Source organism: Podarcis erhardii (genome assembly GCF_964252035.2).
Source record: "Podarcis erhardii genome assembly, chromosome: 13".
NCBI lineage: Eukaryota > Metazoa > Chordata > Lepidosauria > Squamata > Lacertidae > Podarcis > Podarcis erhardii.
In genome coordinates, this window is record NC_138502.1 from 27,273,451 (window position 1) to 27,293,517 (window position 20,067).

The 20,067-nt window shown below is 42.5% G+C and overlaps 1 protein-coding gene across 4 annotated transcripts in view; it reads right to left on the bottom strand.

Annotated features, from left to right (window-relative positions):
• The window catches only part of IKZF3 (IKAROS family zinc finger 3), a 59,532-nt gene extending 39,514 nt beyond the window's left edge, over positions 1 to 20,018 (bottom strand). Inside the window, exons 1-4 of one of the 4 annotated variants that reach the window (XM_081837028.1) lie at positions 19,841 to 20,018; positions 17,971 to 18,030; positions 6,684 to 6,737; positions 5,934 to 6,047 (exon numbers count right to left, since the gene is read on the bottom strand). In XM_081837028.1, coding sequence (XP_081693154.1) covers positions 5,934 to 6,047; positions 6,684 to 6,737; positions 17,971 to 17,977 — 175 coding nt within the window. In that variant the 5' untranslated portion in view covers positions 17,978 to 18,030; positions 19,841 to 20,018. Of the gene's footprint in view, positions 1 to 5,933; positions 6,048 to 6,683; positions 6,738 to 9,466; positions 10,313 to 17,970; positions 18,036 to 19,840 lie in introns of those variants that run through there. The other 3 variants (XM_081837027.1, XM_081837029.1, XM_081837030.1) reach the window with 3 other exon arrangements.
• Between the last annotated feature and the right edge of the window lie 49 nt (positions 20,019 to 20,067).

Consider the following 20,067-nt stretch of genomic DNA (forward strand, 5'->3'; position numbering starts at 1 on the left):
ACCAGAGGAAAACGTTACCTATGCTGTTGTGACAAGAGTGTGACTCAGGCCCCCGTCTTGTTAATGCCCCCTCAAGCTTTCCCCAAGACAAAGGGTACATCCACACTAGGTGTGGGTGGTAAATGTGTAATTCCCACTCTTCGTCCCATGAGGGGAAATTGACATGATGGAAGATGGGGCACATGTTGAAGGGTGGGAAGTTATGAGGCTTACTGTGAGAGAGAACAATGAGTGGGCAGTACTAACAATGAGTGGGCAATTGCCAATTCATTTCCGAGCACAATTCAAGGTGTTTAAAACCCTAAACAGAGTAAGACCCAAATACCTGAAAGATCGCTTCCTTCCCTACAGACTTTCTTGGGTGTTAAGATCAGCAGATTAGTCATTCTGTCACCCTCAGAAATTTAGCCAGGGTAGTCTGGGAGAGGGAGTCCTTTATGTCAGCTCCTAGGTCAGAGTTTTTCATGTTGGCGACACACTTTTTAGACATGCAACATTTCACGACACAGTAATTCAGTTTTACTAGCAGACCAGAGGTTAAATGAACCTATTTCCAGCCCCGAGAGGAGCACAACACACCCAAACACTGCAGCTGACACACTAATATGTCGCAACACACACTTTGGAAAGCTCTGTCCTAGGTTGCAGAATTCCCTCAGTTTCCATCATATGCTGAAGACAGACCTCTTTACCCTGGCTTTTGACACCTGATATATGTATTTTCAGAACTTACCCGATTCCTGTAATATAATTTGTTTTGACTGTTTTTAATTCTGAATTTTAAATTGTTGTAACCTACCCTTGGACCTCCTGGTGAACTGTGGGTGATAAATTGATTAACAACAACAACAAAAACAAAAACAAAAACTGAAACATGGGTTAAGAGGGGGATGACTTTGGATCTTGTCTTGTTTTTCATTTAAATAACTAATTTCTAGGGTGCTGCCTCAATGAACCCAGACAGGCGGTGAACACCTGGTGGAAATTTCACTTACTAAAAATACCAACCAAACTTTCCGAATTCCTTGGCAAGGACGAAGGCTTATTGCCAAAAAGCTGGCCTCTCTTAAAAGAAAATAAAAAGCAGGGGAGGGACAAAATAAGAAATAAGCAAACTAGCTGGGGGGGGATTAAAGAAAAGATATTCAAATATTGAGAACTTATGCTTCCATTGTGGGAGGTCTGAAGTAGGGATGGGGAAGAAACCCAGTTCAGTTCGCTCTGAAAAGGCAAATCTACCCAATTCGCACTTCCTGAAGCAATACGTGAACTGAAACAAAGTCATTCTTCGAAATAGGTACTTTTACAGCGTGCACAGAATGCATATATAATATTTAAAGAATGTTAAAATTGCATGGTATTAGGCAAAGCTTTATACATCAATGTGCATATGAGCAGAATCCCACATTAAATGCTGATAAATCTTCATGAGAATTTTTTTATAAAAAAAATTAAAAAAAAGAACTTGCAAGTGATGGGGGAACATGGAGAACTCAGCTTAATGTTTGAAAAATGAAAAACTGAGAAGAACAGCCTAGTTTGAAGGCGCCGGAAGCGATTTTGTCTCAGAAAATACGACCTATACTTGCAATGATTTTCAAATTCTGCACCCTCGGAGAATCCATTCCAGATGAAGTTGTCTGCTGACAAATCCTTGAACACCGTGGAGGGTTCTGGGCCACGTTCTCAGCACAGGTGGGGTTAAGGCATCCCAGGCCACTGGGACTAATTGCTGCCACACAAGAACCCCAAATGTACTCCAGAATATCCCCAGACACTTTGAAATATAAATGGTGCTGGTAGTGGCAGCAGCAGCAGCTGTTAAGCTATCTTCCATAGAAATTTGTCTCCCATTACTAGATCTGTTGGTGAGGTTCTTTGATAAGCCTATGAGGAACCCTAGGAGTCTTGGAAATGTAGCTTGAAAAACACAGCACAAGCCTATTAATACCACCAGTACTTCCATCCAAAGAACCCTGGGAATTATTCTAGGTGGAAAGTTACAGATAGGTAGCCGTGTTGGTCTGCCATAGTCAAAACAAAATAAAAAAAAATCCTTCCAGTAGCACCTTAAAGACCAACTAAGTTAGTTCTTGGTATGAGCTTTCGTGTGCATGCACACTTCTTCAGATACACAGTGTATCTGAAGAAGTGTGCATGCACACGAAAGCTCATACCAAGAACTAACTTAGTTGGTCTTTAAGGTGCTACTGGAAGGATTTTTTTTATTTTGTTTTGTCTAGGTGGAAAGGTTAGGGAACTCTAATAAAGAGTGCATGGAGAGCGTCTGGAGCTCTGTGTCTGTGTGGGCTAGACTGGGCTAGCATAATGCAGCTTCCCAAATTCTGATGTCTCACCTTCTTTAAGGGCCACACTTCAGCGTTTACAAAGTAACAAAAATTGGGCAAAATTCATTAAACAAATCTCTTTCTCTCTCTCTCTCGCTCCTGCCCCAAGACCCCACTGTGAAAGGAGGGACTTTAAAGTGCTTGGAGACAGGTAGCTGCCTTTTTGGGGAGCTCATATTATTCTATAAACAGCCTATATACATGGGCAAAGAGTTAATGCGCTGCATATTTTACCCATGTCATAACAACTCCTAGGCACGTTAGTTAATAAAACAAAGGAAGAAAACACAGAGAATTCACAGAGCCCTGCCTGACTTGTGAGTTTCAAATCAGAAACCACAATCAAAGGAAGACGGTGCCAATACAGTAAGTTTCAAGTTCCACAGCAAGTTCCACAGCAATACAGTAAGTTTCAAGTGTTTTTGAAATCCTTTATGAAATCCCCCGTTAAATGAGCCTCTGCAGAAAAGGACTTGCTGAAGTTGCTAGATACGCCTCTCCCCCTCCCAATTTTGTCCCACTAGCAGGACGAGGCAAGAGATGCGATATTCTGATAATAATAAAAAACACAGCACTTCCTTTTCTAGCACAGCCACACGTCTAAGGCGACGGCAGCTGGAACCTCAACCAAGAGAACTTTGGGTAGATGCTCCCATTTTGCTCCTGCCTTTTCTCTTGCTCTTTTCACAGACACCCATAAAACAAAACCGCAGCACGCCCACCGGCTTAAGGTCCAAGGTATCTTGCCCACACACCTTTCCCTATTTTGCACAAACACAAACAAACAAACTTACAGCGCTGACAAACCTCTAATTCAGGAGTTCATAACTTCACTAGCTGGGAATCCAGATTTGAAAATGGGACATACCTATACATGCAAATATATATAGGAGGTAAGAAGTTCCTGAACCCTGTGGCTTAAAAGCTCTCAGAGAGTAAAATTTCCAGTGGCAGCTGTGATGGAAAAGAGGACCTTTAATAGTTGTGCAGAAGAGTGGATTTTAGCTGGTGTAAATAAACTTGTCCTTGCTGGCACAAGGAAAGCACAAGACCAGTAACAATGCTGTGATAAAAGTTCAGAAGTGTCCAGAAGATCAGGGGTCATCCCATGACAGAGTTCAGAAGCGGCAGATCTTTTTCAGAAAAGGACCATTTGGGCCCTTGTGAAAGTACCCACCTGCTCCTGTGAGCAGGCCATGGACACAGCAGTTGATTGTAGACTCTGTGCTGCTCCTATGGCACCCACACAACATTGCCCTTGTCAAAATGCCTTCACGTATTTCCCTCCCCTCATTTAATCCAGAATTGCTGTTCCTGCATGTGTGAACATCACTGGGCACGGTTAACTGTTGTGGGAATGCACTCCCAATTCTGTGCACTGCTAAATGCCCAAGAGCACATTTATATAAAATATGGGTTGGCCTTTTGTTCCCGATAGTATATTCTATTAAACAAAACAGAACTTTTATTCCCTTTTTAGCTCAAACCCTATTTCTGGTAAGGCAGGTGATGTCACTCAGAGCCACTGCCATGGGAGGACTTAAAGGGGAAGTTCGCGATCTTCCTGATTATCTCCTTAGCCGCTTATCTCTGCACTTGGTGCAGACAGTTGCAGTCCTGCTAACTCCACAGATACAGCAGAGATAAAGGCAACGTTTCCGGACTAACTTCTGTTAGTGCAAAAGAAAAAAAGAAAAAGAAAGGTTTGTCTGGTATTAGGGATTGCTAATAGGCTTCACTGAGAAGGTGGGGGACAGTGGCAGGTCATATATGTTCCCCCCTCTGTCAAGTTAAGGTAAAGGTAAAGGACCCCTTGAAGGTTAAGTCCAGTCAAATATGACTATGGGGTTGCAGTGCTCATCTTGCTTTCAGGCTAAGGGAGCCAGCGTTTGTCCACAGACAACCTTCTGGGTCGTGTGGCCAGCATGACTAAACTGCTTCTGGCACAACAGAACACCGTGACGGAAACCAGCACGCATGAAAACGCCGTTTACCTTCCCGCCATAGCGGTACCTATTTATCTACTTGAACTGACGTGCTTTCAAACTGCTAGGTTGTCTGTCAAGACAGAAAGAAGGACAGACCTCCTGCAGTCCATGTGGCTGTAAGAGGCATGCAGAAGCAGGATTTCAGCAGCTGCAGCTTATCATATGCAATGGTGAGAAAAGCAACATTTGTTGAACTCCCTTTTTTATATTGCTACAGAAACCCTGGGCGAGTTCTCACTCGACTGGTGCCTAGGCTGTACCACTTCCACAGGAAAAAGGCTAGGCTAGAATTCTGCTCCTCAAAGGGCAACTTTTCTGTCGTGTTAGCTCTCTGCTACCACTCACAGCCAAAAGTGATACAGTCCAGGCAGACAGAATTAGGCTTATGTCTCAGAGGTGGCCCAATACATTTTGGTGCACCCCCTCCCACTTGGTTAGCAGCTCAATGGCAGAGTTTGCACGCAAAAGGTCCCAGGTTCACTCCTCAGCATCTCCAGGTAGGGATGGGAGATGCTCCTGTCTGAAAAACTGAAAGCCTCTGCCAGTCAGACATTTATCTACTTGCACTTTGATGTGCTTTCGAACTGCTAGGTTGGCAGGAGCTGGGACCAAACAACGGGAGCTCACCCTGTCGCAGGGATTCGAACCGCCGACCTTCTGATCGGCAAGTCCTAGGCTCTTACGTGGTGACAAAGCTCCGTCTACCTTGTTTTCCTGTCTCTGTGTTGTTGTACCCATAATGCCTTCTTGATTCTGCCCACTTGATCCTTCCCTCACTTTTTTTTTTGCTGTGGGGGAGAAATCTGATTAGGAACTTAACCCACCACCCAAACCCTAGAATGAAACTATTTCTAGAATGCCTTTGGCTGTGGAAGACTCAGTAATACATATCCCATAAACTTCAGCGCCGGGGTGGGGCTCTTGGTTTTGAAGTCTGATCTAGAGGTGAGAGAACTCTGAGACTGTACCTGTGACCACCTCCTTCTCTCCCCTCCCCCACACCATCACCCAAGTGGTAGAGAGGAGAGAGACAGCAGATCCCAGCAGATACAGAAGGGAAAGAGAGAAAGGAGCTGACACTTTCAAAATGGTTCCCAAGGATGTCAGGGAATTTTGAAGGTTAGTTGGCTTCATTATTTTAGTTGGCTCAATAGACTCAAGGATAGATGTTCAGCTACTATTCCCATCATCTGTGAACCTATGGCCATGCATGACAGGGATGATGGGAGTTGGAATCTAAGAAAACATCTGCTTCTTCCTGAATTACTGTATTTTTTGCTCTATAAGACTCACTTTTTCCCTCCTAAAAAGTAAGGGGAAATGTGTGTGCGTCTTATGGAGCGAATGCAGGCTGCACAGCTATCACAGAAGCCAGAACAGCAAGAGGGATTGCTGCTTTCACTGCGCAGCGATCCCTCTTGCTGTTCTGGCTTCTGAGATTCAGAATTTTTTTTCCTTGTTTTCCTCCTCCCAAAACTAGGTGTGTCTTGTAGTCTGGCGCGTCTTATAGAGCGAAAAATACGGTACCTATATTATTAATGGCAATTCTAGGTGGCATATGTTGTTTTAGTAGCTTTAATTCCAGTTTCCACTTTACCTTCTCTCCCTTCTCCATTAGTCAACTGATATTCCTTTGAGTCTTCACTGTTGTCCATGTTTTCAATTTCATGGGATGTGTTAGAATTGCCATCAGTCAAAACATCTGGAACATCTAGAAGGAGTTTTTAAAATATATTTATATATACGTGACTGAATTATAATGACGGTGAATCATTTAGACAGCAATTCAAATGTGCTTTAATACATTTTAGCTCATTGAGTAACAACGAAAGATGCTCTCAATGCTTGCATTTTACAGATTAGGGAAATTGAGACCGAGCAAGAAGAAGGCCACCTTAACAAGACTCTGTAAAGATGAGCTGAAATCTGGACTCTGGTTATAAACCCAACATGCAAGCGTTAGTAATATAGTTCAAATGCACTAGCATCAAATCATTAAAAACCTTCAAATTTTCAGGCATCAGTCTTGTGGGCTAAGGCCACATTGCAGACACGTAAGTATCCAACTTAATGTTAGACATCTTGGATCAAGTCTCTTGTTACATACCGTATTGGCCTGAATATAAGCCTCACTTTCCCCCAAAGTGCAGCTTATATTCACAACCTTACGGTATGCAGCCAGGAGTGGGGGGCAAACAGCGCCAGGAGAGCAGTTGGGTGAGGCTTATATTTGGGCCAATACAGTACTTATATGGTCATATGTGGGAAGTAAGAATCATCTTCAGGTTCCCAGGCTAGGAACTCTTTTAAGGATGGAGGAATGGGGGTGGGCATCACAGCACAGTACCTGTAGGCTCTGTTTGTTCCCGAGAATGGCTGAGGTCCATGCCAGCTGGTGAATCTGAAAAGAGGCCAAGAAAGAATTTAAATCTCTAAAGATTGCATAACGCTGTGACAATTCTGCAATGAGACTGGAAGGGCTGAACCTGGTCCAAAATCGTGTCATCCAAAACATACTCTTCGTGTGTGTGTGTGTGTGTGTGTGTGTGTGTGTGTTTTCAATTAAACAGAACAATCCATTAAATCCAAGAGGCGCATATAAAGAATGGAGACAAGACCTTCTCATTCCTTAAAACATGGGATATGTAGTCCAAGCATTATTACGCCTTTGCTTCACCCCTTATTAAACCACAACAAAACTACAAAATTAGACCATGGCAAATGGCCTTGGTCAGAAAAGAATATAAAAAAAAACCCTGAAGTGTTTTATGCAATTTATCACTTAAAAAAAAAAAAAAATCCTCTCAGGCTTGCCTCCAGCCTATCTTTCTGCTTCTCTCCTTTCAAACTTCCTTTAAAATCCTATGTTTCTGTAAATCGTTTGGCTTAAATAACAAATTTCTGAAGAAGAACAGACATGGGCATCTCGTAACATTCCTATTAATCAGCTTTATAACAATCAATCAATAGTATCTTAATATTTTCTCTTGAATTTTTGAATATAATGCTTTAATTTTCTGTTAATTATGTTGCTTTGAAAGTTATACTTTTATATTTGACTTCCTTCAGTAATGTTTTATTCTGGATTATTTTATTTGATGTTTTAATGCAGGTTGAAAACTGCTTTGAGGTTTTTCCTCCTTAAAAATATAAAACACTATAGAAATGAAGTGAATAATAACAATGATATCCAAATAATATCAATAAATGTTTGTTAGAGATGAAAGGCATTCAGATACAGACATCGTGCAAGATTTCGGTCCAGTTTATACATACAAACTTGTTGAGAGAAGCCCTAGATTCAGGATGGGGAATCTGTGGCCTTCCAGATGTTTTTGGTTCCAGTTCCCATTCTATATTCACTATGCAGATGGGTCTTGAGAGGCCAACAGCACCTGGAAGGCCACAGTTTCTCCATGCCTGACTGAGACAAAATCCAAGGGATGATAGTATATGACATTGCTCTCAATCCCAGAAATATTTTATTGGGGTGTTTAAAAGGAGTGGCAAAACCAGCAGAATTAAAACAACAATTCCATTCATTTGCTACTGCACTGATCTCTGGAAAACCTTGCAATTCCTCTTAATTTCAAAGTGGTTAAAAATTGGATGTAAACGCATCGCTAATTAACTTGTTTTTCAAGAAGCTACTCACTATCTCTTGAGTGATACTGATGCCTATTTTAAAAAGTTGCTGTGTTGATGACAAGGAATATCAGAAAGAGAGAGAGCTAGATAAAATTGCTTCGCAAGAGAAACAAAGATGAAGGTTGTGATCCTATACCAGCTGCTGGGAGTAAGGCCCACTGAGCACAAGTAGAGGATTGCCCTGTTAATTTGTATTGAAGACGGAGGTTTTCTGCACCCCTGGAATCTATGCATGCCTGATATAGGGTCTGGAATGTGAACTTTCCATTATTGGGTTGATTTGTTGCTGTGGCATATATAGCTGCCATTGCCTCTGGCATGAACAATTAAAACTTCACCTTGAAGAAGCTACTATTGAAATCAAGATAATAGGTTTATTGAAAGACTGTCTTTAAAGATAAATCTCTGGAATAATACTTTTGTAGATGAGGCACAACCTTTTTTCTCTGTTGTAGATGAGCCAATCCATTTATTCCGTGCCAGGGCAATTTAAAATTAGTCTCAATTAGATTATTTTTGGAATTGTAAATGTGTTAATTATGGGTGGCGTTCAAGTAGGGGTTTTTTCAGAACAGACCTCATATGGTATACAAAAACATGTAGTGCTTTTTTTTTGTAAAAAAAAACAAATTAGTTAATGAGATGTTGTGTGACTCATATCTTGATAAAAGTGTCATGGGTGCCAGCACAAAATGGCTGCCATGGGCAGTAAAAAATACAGTGGTGCCTCGCAAGACGAAAAGAATCCGTTCCGCGATTCTCTTCATCTAGCGCTTTTTTCGTCTTGCGAAGCAAGCCCATTGACGGCTTAGCGGATTAGCACTATTAGCGGTTTAGCGGCTTTTAGCGGCTTTTAGCGGCTTAGCGGATAAGCGGCTTAGCGGCTTAGCGGCTTAGAAAAAGGGGGGGAACCCCGCAGGAACTCGCAAGACATTTTCGTCTTGCGAAGCAAGCCCATAGGAAATTCGTTTTGCGAAGCACCTCCAAAACGTAAAACTCTTTCGTCTAGCGAGTTTTCCGTCTTGCGAGGCATTCGTCTTGCGGGGCACCACTGTAAATAAATTAAAAAGAGATGCCAGCACTCCATGTTGGTGAGTACTGCCACAAAAACAACACCGGACACATGTAAACAGTGAAGCCTGGTGGAAGTGAAATGCAAAAAAAACCTATTTATGGCAATTAAAATGAAAGCTCATACCAGGATTAGGTAACATGGTGCCCTCCAGATTTTGTGGACTACAACTCCCATCATATCCAGCAATTGGCCCTGCTGGCTAGGGCTGATGGGAATTATATTCCAAATTATCTGAGGGGCACCAGGTCCGCCAGTCCCGGCTTATACTCATTTGGCATACATTTACAGCGCAATCCTCTACCTGTCCAGGTACGTGTATCTATGATTCCAACAGGTACATGTGTACAAGATTGCAGTCTTCAGCTGTAATAAAATAGTCATAGGCTCTATGCTTGGCATTTTCTTACCCTCTGATCACACTGTTTGTATTTCTCTCTCAACACCTCTCTCAATACCTGCCAACTGCGGGTGAAGACTTCACACATCTGGAAGGAGACTGCAGTCCCCAAAATCTCCTACCATAATAAATGTGTCAAGTCTTTGAGGTGCCACAAGACTCCTCCTTGTTCGCACTTAATATAAACTTGCTCACATTGAAGGCCTTTATCCCCTTCACCTGCCTTCCTGTTCTGTCCCACAGAAACCCATTTCCTGTCAGCCCCTTTGTTCACACTCCTGTCTCCTCGGCACCGCCTGCCACATGATTTCCAACCTCTAGAGCAGCTCTCCGCCCCAGCTCAAAGCCAAAACCACCTTCTGCAAAAACCCTCCTGAATTCCTCCTTTAGCATCTCCTCGCCACCATCTGTCAAGGCCAGACCACATGGTTCATGAAAGTAACACATTTAACAGGGCAACTTTTTTAAAAAAAAAATAGCCATTGCGGAAAAAAAGGAGGTGACTCCAAAACAGCCGTCATTTGCCTGGGAGGCAGGGGGTGATATATTAGCTGCCTTCCTCCTGGGGAAAAGGTGGCTGGTGAGGGGAGGGGCGCAATTTCATCAGAAATATGCTGACCATAGAGGAAGGGGGAGGCTTAAATTCCCTCCTCGCACCCCATATCCTAGGCCCTATAATAACCCAACTGCTGCAACTGCTTTTGATTTGAATGGCATTCATGCAAGTAGTGGCCACATTGCCAATATGGCTTCCCAACGCTGCCAGTTACCAAGAGGGACTGCTGTGCCTTGCAAAGGATTCTGGGGCATGTTTCAGGATGCACAGAGTGCTAAGCCTGCCCTTTGGGGCACCACCAACGCTCTGCACTGATCCTGCACACCTTGAATGTTACCGAGAGGGCCTCACTGTCACCCTCTGCCAACAGAGAGTGCACAAAGCAGGAATCAATCAAACTTATTCCTGCTTTGAAGACAGGAGTGGCTGGTGCGCTCTGGTCCATGAGGTCACGAAGAGTCGGACACGACTAAACGACTAAACAACAACAATTCCTGCTTTCCCACTGTGAGCTGTTGGCTTTGGATTTGATTTTTTAAAAATTAGACAACTGGTTAGGGCCTAGGGGCATAGCTGTCAACTTTCAGATTTGAAAATAAGGGATCAGCAGCCTCACCTGTCCCAGGGACAGTCTACGGGATATCTAACAATCCAGGATAGCAGCGGGAAGCAGTGGGAAACGGTGCTGGAATAAGGGAATTTCCCGCAAAAAAAGGGAAGGTTGACAGCTATGCCTAGGGGGAACATGTCCAAGTATGGAGTCCAGCAGTCTGAGGTGAGGGGCTTGGGATGGGGGCAGAATATATATACCGCCACCACTGCGAGCGAGGCCTGTCATTTACTGGTTGGTTGGCAACCCTAGCTGAAAACTGCAGGGAAAGTTTATCAATGGTGCAGAGCCACCCTGCAAGCCGTTTGTCTGCCATGACATATCGCAAAACCCCTGATAAGCTGGCTGAGGAATACTGGCTGAAAACCACTTTTTGAGGGAGAGTAATCAAGCACGCATCTCTTCTAATGGTCTCTCTGCTTCTCTCTTTCTCCCTCCTTTGATCTCCTTATCTGAGAATCTGATGTCTGTTTAAAAAGAGAAAGAAACTTGGTCCTGGCTGTTACATAACTGCAAAACTTAGCTCACATGAAGCGGCAGGAAAGTGTTAACCGCTTCCCTTGCTTCACCACCAAGGTTTATGGAACACATATGGGGCCTCTGCAACATCCGAGTAGAAGAACTTTGATAGCAGAAGGCCTTTCCAGACCACTGCCATACACCACTCCTTAATTTTTTTCCTTCTTCCTGAAGATTAAAGTATTGCTTCTCGGATCTGACACCACATTATATGGTGGTGAGGGGACAGAGCAGTTCTGTTACCCAGTCTCTGTGTGTTTTCCTTTTCCTTTTTTGTTTTGTTTTGTTTTTGCTTTCTGACCAGTTGCTAGAAAATCAGATTAAAACTGCCCCTTAATGTTCAACAACAGGAGTAGAGAACTGGAAGCCATCCAAATTATGTTGGAATACAGTTCCCATCAGTCGCAGCCAACATGACCAATGGCCAGGTGTGTGTGTATTGTAGTCCAGCAACATCTAGATGACACAAGCTTCCCTGCCCACTTTTAGAAACAGCCTGCTCTGACCCAGGGCCAGGCCCACCCATGAGCCAAGGTGAGGCAACTATCTCAAGCATTGGGGACAGGCTCGTGCCTTACAGCATTCTGCTGTTAAGCTGCCAAAATATAAATAGACATGTAGTCCACCAATGCTATTCTCTGGGGGCAGTCATGCAGGCAGGAGTGGAACCACCGCAAAACAGTGCTCCCAACTCCTAACCCGCAGGACACCATGGTCAATAGTATAAAAACTGGATGAGGAATCTAACAGCAACAGTAGGGTTGCACTCCACTGCCTCGCCTTCAAGGGAGGTCATCTGTCAGGGTAACCAGGGCTGATTCTGTACCAAATGCAGACCTGAATCCAGAGTGGATATGGATCCAGATAATCTGTTTCCTCCAATAGTGCCTGCAGCTGAATCACCACCAACCTTGAAAGAACCTTACCCCAAGAGCGCATATTAGAGATGGATGGGGGTGGTAGCTGTGGAACATCTCAGAATCCAGTGAAGGCTTTTTCAGCAGCAGGAATACCACCATGTTCTTCAAGGCAGGTGAGACAACCCTTTGGTGCAAAGATGTGCTAACCACCCTCTGGACTCACCCCCACCCTGGAGTCAGCCCCCCACCCTGACTTACATGAACAAGTGAGGATGGGCAAGGGTGAGAGGGCAAGTGGTTGGGCAGATAGACAGAAGAACCTTGCCCACATCCTCAGGCCTCAATAGCTGGAACTGAACCCAGAGAATTGGACATGACGATAGCTGTCAACGTTTCCCTTTTTTTTAAGGGAAATTCCCTTATTCTGAATAGGATTCCTCACAAGAAAAGAGGAAAGTTGAAAGCTATGGATATGACAGTGTTCTGGATGTCTCACCAGAGACTATATTAGCATCCAGCAGTATCCAGGTCTGTATAAAAGTGAACCATTTTGCCCTATTTAACACTTCACAGCAGGCCTTGAATGGTTCCAGTGCCCCCACGGACAGTTGTCCAACATTAGAGAACCAAAATGCACAGGCTTGAGTTTTGTTCTTAAAACAACAACCTGTTAGTGAAATGGTGGGAGATCTACAAGTCTGCAGGAAAGAGGATTTATCTTGTCAAAGTTTTAAAGATAAGTGTTTGAAACAACATCCCTGAGCTGGCAGGTGTCAAGGAGTGGGGGGGGGGGCTAGATGTCACCCATGAATCACTAGTTGCTAATCTCTGCCTTAAATAATCAATTGTGGTTCTGTCACTTGCACTTGATTGACAGATTGCAAGGAAATGGAGCTTAATTTGAGTCGGAGCCCACCACAGATGCCCACCATCTATTACACAATGGTCTGAAGAACTTAATGCATTTGCACATACTTTTCATAAACACCAATTGGATACCGATTTGGACATTTGGGTAGCATCTATTGAGTTATATGAATAAACTAAAATGGACATATTGATAGTTATTGCATTGTTAATATGAGATGATTGGGGGGGTCCCCTTCCTCCGCTCCTTTTTCTTGAATTAATTCTTGCAGTTAAAAAAAAAAAACAAGAAAGGAAAAAGGACTCACCAGAGTTTAGCCCCCAAAGAGGTACTGAATGCAAACAATTGGTTCTGAAAAGTAGGATGTAGCAATAAATATAAAACAAATGTCTCTGAACATACGCAAAGTTCATTTCTCTTAACAGTGCATGACTATACCCAGGCCTCCGTGAGTCTGGCCATATATATGTGGGATTGAAGGGGATGAGCTTCTAGGCCAGAGGATGTGGGTTCAAAGAAGACTTGAACAGTGGTCAACCATCTCCAACCTGGAGTCCTCCAGATGTTTTGGAACTACAACTCCTGGCAGCCCAAACCAATGGCTGTGCTGACTGGAGATGATGGGAGTTGTAGTCCAAAATAATCAGGAGGGCACTAAATTAGAGAAGGCTGCTTTAGAAATTAAGCAAAACAACCTTGGAAGAATTAACACCATCTCAATAATAACAGAGAGCTTTTGAAGATAAACCAAAAAGAAAATGACTAGAAGCATTGAGATTTTAGAAAAAGGGATTCACCTGCTATCTACTTATCCAGGTTGGAAATCAAATATATCTTCCAACAATTCATAGATTAAAACTGAGCCTTTCATGTAAAAACAACAACAACCCATTCTCACACCCAAGAGTGATGCTCATGGGAACCCCCTCCCAAAATTGCACACTACTGAAGTCTCATCTGTTCTTGCTATTTATATATTTACTCTGCAAGCAGTGTGGTCTGCACTGCAGCACCTTCTGAAGCAGGGAATATTAGTAAACTGACCAGAGAATCCTACCAGCTCCTCAACTTTAGAATGTTCAATCTCACAATAGATCTGGCTGCCCTTATTACAAAGAGCAGCAAAACCCATTAAATCTGTTTATCTGGATAGAGAGTTTTCCAGATTTTGTCAGACTACAAATCCCATCAGCCCCAGACAGTGCCAGTCAATGGTCAGGTGATGGGAGTTGAAGTCGAGCAACATCTGAAGGGTTACAGGTTCCCAGCCTTGAAGCAAATGTATTTCCATTCATGGGCACTAAAATCATGACGCATTCCCCATTCTGAGAGTTAAGTTCTGGGGAGAGAGGCTGAATCCTAAAGAATTACAGCTCTAACAATGCACACTTAATATGTTTTTAAAAGTGTCATCTCCCAAAATCTCTCCAAATGATGAAATGGGGATGATACACAGGGACAGACAACAGACCACAGGGACTGTCCCTGGTAAAGAGAAATAGTTGGAGGTGTATATGAGTTCACTTCAATCTTGCACAAAAATCAAGCAAGCTTGTTTCAGGGGTACGAGATGACGGGACATCGCTAAAACATACATTTATTCCACTGTCTGCTCATATTTGATACTAAGGTTGTGATTTCATACTTTTGTAAACTGACACACTCATAGGCAATGCAAATAAAGAGGTCACATCTTATGCACAACTCAGCATTCACGAAATGAAAATATTGCCAATGCAGGATCCAGTGAAAACCAAAATCTGATTCCTGTGACCTATTGCTGTGTTTTTCAAAACATTTTCATTTTTATTTTTGTGAAGCTCCTGTGCCCTCAAAAGCTACGTTGGCATGCAGAAATTCACAAAATTCAGCTTTTCCTAGAATTGGAAATGGGGCAATGGTCAAGCCTCCCCCCCCCCCACGTTAACGTATTGACTGTTACAGAACTGTTTAAGTCACAACAGACCTCTCAGAAATTTTGTGTTCAAATGAAATGTCCTTCTGCAGCTATACAGAGGGGTCCAAGCTACGCAGCATGAAAAGTTCATACAGAAAATTCACTTTATCCGCTAAGGTAAGAAGGAAAAGAACAAAGAGGAACAATATGTGAAACAATGGCAAAGCCAAGCAATACCCACCCACGTGCCCTAGCTTAAAACCCTGTTTGATAACTATATATTATAAAGGCCAAACCATAGATCCAGCAAGAGAACTGGGTACAGAAACCCAGGTCATCTAAAAAGCAGTGAGGAGAGGACATAATTTTCAAAGAAGGATTGGCTGTGGAGAATGGTCACTTTCCCAGCCTGTAAAGGCCAACTGGGGGAAGCAAATCTCGAGTGCTAGTAGGTTGAAAAATAGTTGGAGGGGGGGACAACTCTGAGTGGGAAAGTACCCAGTGGGGAAAAGATTGAGCGTTCTTCCTCCAGGCCTCCCTGCCTCTTAGAATCTTCCCAACGTTGCTTTTCAACAAAGCAAAAAAGGAAACAGCTGAGGATTTGCTTCTGCACGATACAAGGAGGGTATTTTGCTTCTCTCAGTTTTTCAAGCCTTGCTAAAGCTGTGCCCAAAGAATAGGAGCCAGGGAGCAAATTGCTATTTCAGCATTCAGCTTTGGGAGGGGGCCATTAAGAGATGTGGAATGAGATTCACAGAAGGATTTAAAATCCTGCAAAGATGGGGATTTGGGAGGGGTGGTTCTGGGGAGAAGCAGTCCATTTTAAAACAGTATGTTCCAGTGAACATACTGTTGCCTGTTTTAAGCCTTCCCACTTTTTTGCAGGGTGGGTGGGCGCGACAACAAAGGAATTTGACCCTATGGCGTTCATAGCCACCGGCCTATGTAGTTGCTTATGGTAATAGTCGCTTGGCGTTTAGAACTAGTGAGGTGCTCCTGAGGAAGATTGCCAAGTAGTCTGAAATACAGTAGAACCCAAGGATTCCTTTCTCTGCCTTCCCTAAATGGAAACCAAGGAAAATTGGACAAAGTTTAAAAAGTTGGGAGCAACTTTTTGAGGAGCAGACCTCATGTTGAGACTTTCAGAGCGAGAGAGAATTACATGCTAGACCAATCACCCACAGAGCTAAATTAGGGTTGCCATATTTTGAAGAGCAAAAAAAAAAAAAAAAGGATGCTATGACGACTCTCGTTTTAAAGACCCCCTACTATATGTAGGCTATAGAAAGTGTGACTTCTTGCTTTTGACATTTAAAAACAAAGAATGAAAGAACGTGCTGGTGCCATTTTTCTGCTTGGCACTAAATTTCAGAGAGCAGAAATTTGGGTGTACAGAGAAAACATCACACCCTTTGAGCTGCATATCCTTCATCCAAATGGAATCCCCCCACACACAAAAAACACACCTGCTTTTATAGTGTAATACCCACTTGGCCAGAGAGGGACCTTATCACTGGATAAAGCACCTGGCAGAACCACCACATTTTAGCACTAAGCAAACATCTGCAGCTCAATCCTCATTTGTATTAACTCAGAAGAACACCCTCTGACTTCAAAGGGGCTTTCTTCTAAGTAAACATAGCTAGCATTGACGCCCCCCTAAGAAGTAACTATTTCTTGAAGATCATACTTGGCAGCTACAAATTCACTTGCCAATTTTTAATAAATAAATAAATAAATAATGAAATCTGCTTAGGAAGTGGCAGTTGTCAAATGAAAATATCTGATACAAAAGCCATCCCTTTACAGGTTACAATCAATATCCCAACCTCTTATTTGCTGGATGAAGAGTTCTTTGGAATTCAAAACGCAGAACGTTGGCCTGATGACAGATCAGTCATACCGATTTTATATCTCCTGGCAAAGTGCTTTGAATGCCAAGCAAAATTAACAATTAAACCCGTTTAAATTGTTAACAATTGCCAGATTAACATCTGAGACAAAACAACAAGCAACACTTGCAGTGTCACATCAAAAGCAAGAGACACTCCTTACAATCCACAAATGAGTGACCCTAGCAATTGTTACTTTACAAACAACCTGATCCTATGGATGTTCTGAAGCAAGCGTGCGCAAGATTGAAACCTCACTTTACTTTGTAAACCAATTTGGCTGAAATTTTGAAGTTTTGACCTATGAAATATGTATTGGACTGGTGTGCATATACCTCTTGGTATGTATGTATTCTGAGCATGTAGGGTGTGCATGCATGAACTAAAGAGAAACATAACATGTTTCTCTTTAAACAAATGGGAACAGGAGAAAGTAATTCCTAAAATATAGCCAGAGATCAACCTGCGCTGCAACCACCCTACCAGAAGAGTTCAGCTTTATATTGTACCCTTAAGATACTTTAAGGTTGTGATTCAGAAATCCACATCTTAGTAGCCAATAAAAAACAAACTAGGGTCTAGGAAAGAAAGTAGCACTTCATAAATCTTGCCATTCTAGAGCGTGTATTTTAAGGCGGTTCAGCACTTTAAAAAAAAAAAAAATTCTCGTTGCAAAATTCTAATGGAAGTAGAGAGGAAAACGAAGTAGAAAAGTCCAAGAAAACAATAGATATTTCACTGTCATTTTCACATAACAATTGGTGTCTGGGTAATGCTATTATCACAGAATTCCTTTGTGTTTGTGTGTGTTCTTTATTGTTGGAAGAGCGGGGTTCAGTAAAGAACTGTACAAAAGCTGTGAAACAGGAGAGACTGCATTGCTTGGTCGTCTGTTCTAAGTTCTCATCACGGCAAAGCGGTATTTGAAAAAAAGAAGAAGCAATAATTCCTAAGGGCAGAATCCTTTCCCTGCCCTAGTGTTTATTTCATTGTCCCACTTTGCACAGAAGCAGCACACCAGGACCCCACAGAGAGTGAGAGGTCAGTGCGCCTCCTATGTCCCTGGCATCCCTTTTGAAATTCTGTCCCGTGGTTCCCGGGAGCTTCTGTGGATGTGGATGTGTGTGGAGGAGGAGGAGGAAGAAGAAGACGAAGAAGAAGACGAAGACGAAGACGAAGAAGAAGAAGAAGAAGAAGAAGAAGATAGGAGATCAACTATGAAACTACTTGCACATGAAAATAAAATAAAGGAAAGGAAAGGAAACCAGGGTTTTGCTGAAAGAGAACTCGTCAGAATTGTATCATCTCTCACCTTCCATTTTGTTCTGCAGCAACTGCTCCAGATGCTTCTCTTCTGGGTCCTGGGATTCCTCTGGACTTTCAGAAAGAAAATAAGATTCCCAACCTGGCAGGCTTCTGCTTCAAAAGGGAGCTGTCTTGCATCGCAGCAATGACACTCAGGGCTTGTCAGGGAAGGACAGGAAATACTTGCATGTTGTGTAGGAACAGAGCGCCCCCAGGTGGTGGGGGGAGGTGGCAGATGTGGTGCAAAAACATAATAACGAGGCACAATTTTTTTAGTTGCTGTCACTCATTTGTTGGGGGGGGGCAGGAATCCAGCCGTCCTTCTCCTAGTTAAGGAACCATCGCTTCTCCAGTACTCAGACCACAGAGTATTGGTCTGGGAGGTCTTCTCCCCTAACTGTGCGTCTGTCAGCTGCTTCTCCCTGTTTGATTCAGATTACTTAAAACCATTGTAAACATTAGCAGTGCACTTCCGTGCACATTTATGCAGAAGTAAGCCACACTCTGTTCAATGGGACTTACTCCCAGCTCAGTTTGTATAGGAATGTGGCCTAAAGGTTACAAACACAATTTAGCCTAACAATCTTCACAGGGGTTGTTGTGAAGATGAAATGGGGAGGAGGATGAACATGGTTATGTACACCTTGAGATCCTTAGAAGATAAAGTATATTTCTATGGTATATAAATGAAATAAATAAATAAATAAATAAATAAAATGATTAAATAAAGCTAGTGAGGCCACAACTGACTGTTGATGGGCAACTTCAGGGCCCATCTTGCTCTCCTTTCATAGGGTTCTTTACCTTTTAGGGACATATTTTTCCAACTACTGTCCTCATCTCTTCAAAGATAATAATAATAATAATAATAATTTATTATTTATACCTCACCCATCTGGCTGGGTTTCCCCAGCCATTCAGGGAGGCTCCCAACAGAATATTAAAAACATAATAAAACATCAAACATTTAAAACTTCCCTAAACAGGGCTGCCTTCAGAGGTCTTCTAAAAATCAGGTAGTTGTTTATTTCCTTGACATCTGATGGAAGGGTGTTCCACAGGGTGGGTGCCACTACTGAGAAGGCCCTCTGCCTGCTTCCCTGTAACTTGGCTTCTTACAGCGAGGGAACCGCCAGAAGGCCCTCAGAGCTGGACCTCAGTGTTCAGGCTGAACGATGGGGGTGGAGACGCTCCTTCAGGTATACTGGGCCGAGGCCATTTAGGGCTTTAAAGGTCAGCACCAACACTTTGAATTGTGCTCAGAAACATACTGAATTATCTCCTCTTTGAAGTAGGGCACAAGACCAACCTATTCCTTTTTTAAAAAAAAATATTATTTATTTAACACAATTATTACAAAATATAAGCAAAATATTGCAAATACATACATATTTCAGATAAGCACACATATATAAATAAGAACAAAAGAGAAAAGAAGAAAAGAAGAAGAAAAAATAGAGAGAAAAAAGAAGAAGAAAAGTTGGTAGAATTTCTTCCAAATTTATTCTACAAATATCTCAATATGAAAATATTAATAAAATTTCATTCATTCACTTCCATTGCTTACACTGCACTTCCTATATACATTTTAAGCAAGATTGTATCTGTTATTCTGTATTATTCCCATACAATCTCACACAAATATTCTAATCAATAAGTTTTCTAAATCTTTCATAAATCTATTCTAAACACAACTAATACTTGACATTCAATCTTTGTCTACATAAATAGTCATTTAAACATTTCCATTGTTTCTGGATTATATTTTTTGGTTTTTGTCTTATCAAATCAGTCAACTTTGCTAATTCCAAGTATTCACATAATTTATTCAGCCATTCTTCTTTAGTTGGAACATAATTTCCTTTCCAAAGTCCAACCTATTCCTTAGGCCACCCTGAGTGGGCCAGTGGGACCTCAGTCACTCTCTGGAAAGGGAGCAGGCGAATGCCCACCCCATGCCTCCCCTACAAGCAAGGGGAGATGGGGCTGCGAGAGGCCAGGCTTTCCTCCAGAGATGCACATTTGCCATGACGGACTCTCATAAACCTTCAGAGAATCCCGAGGTTCTCCGGAACAACCGAGGCAGAACAGTAGCCATGGTTAC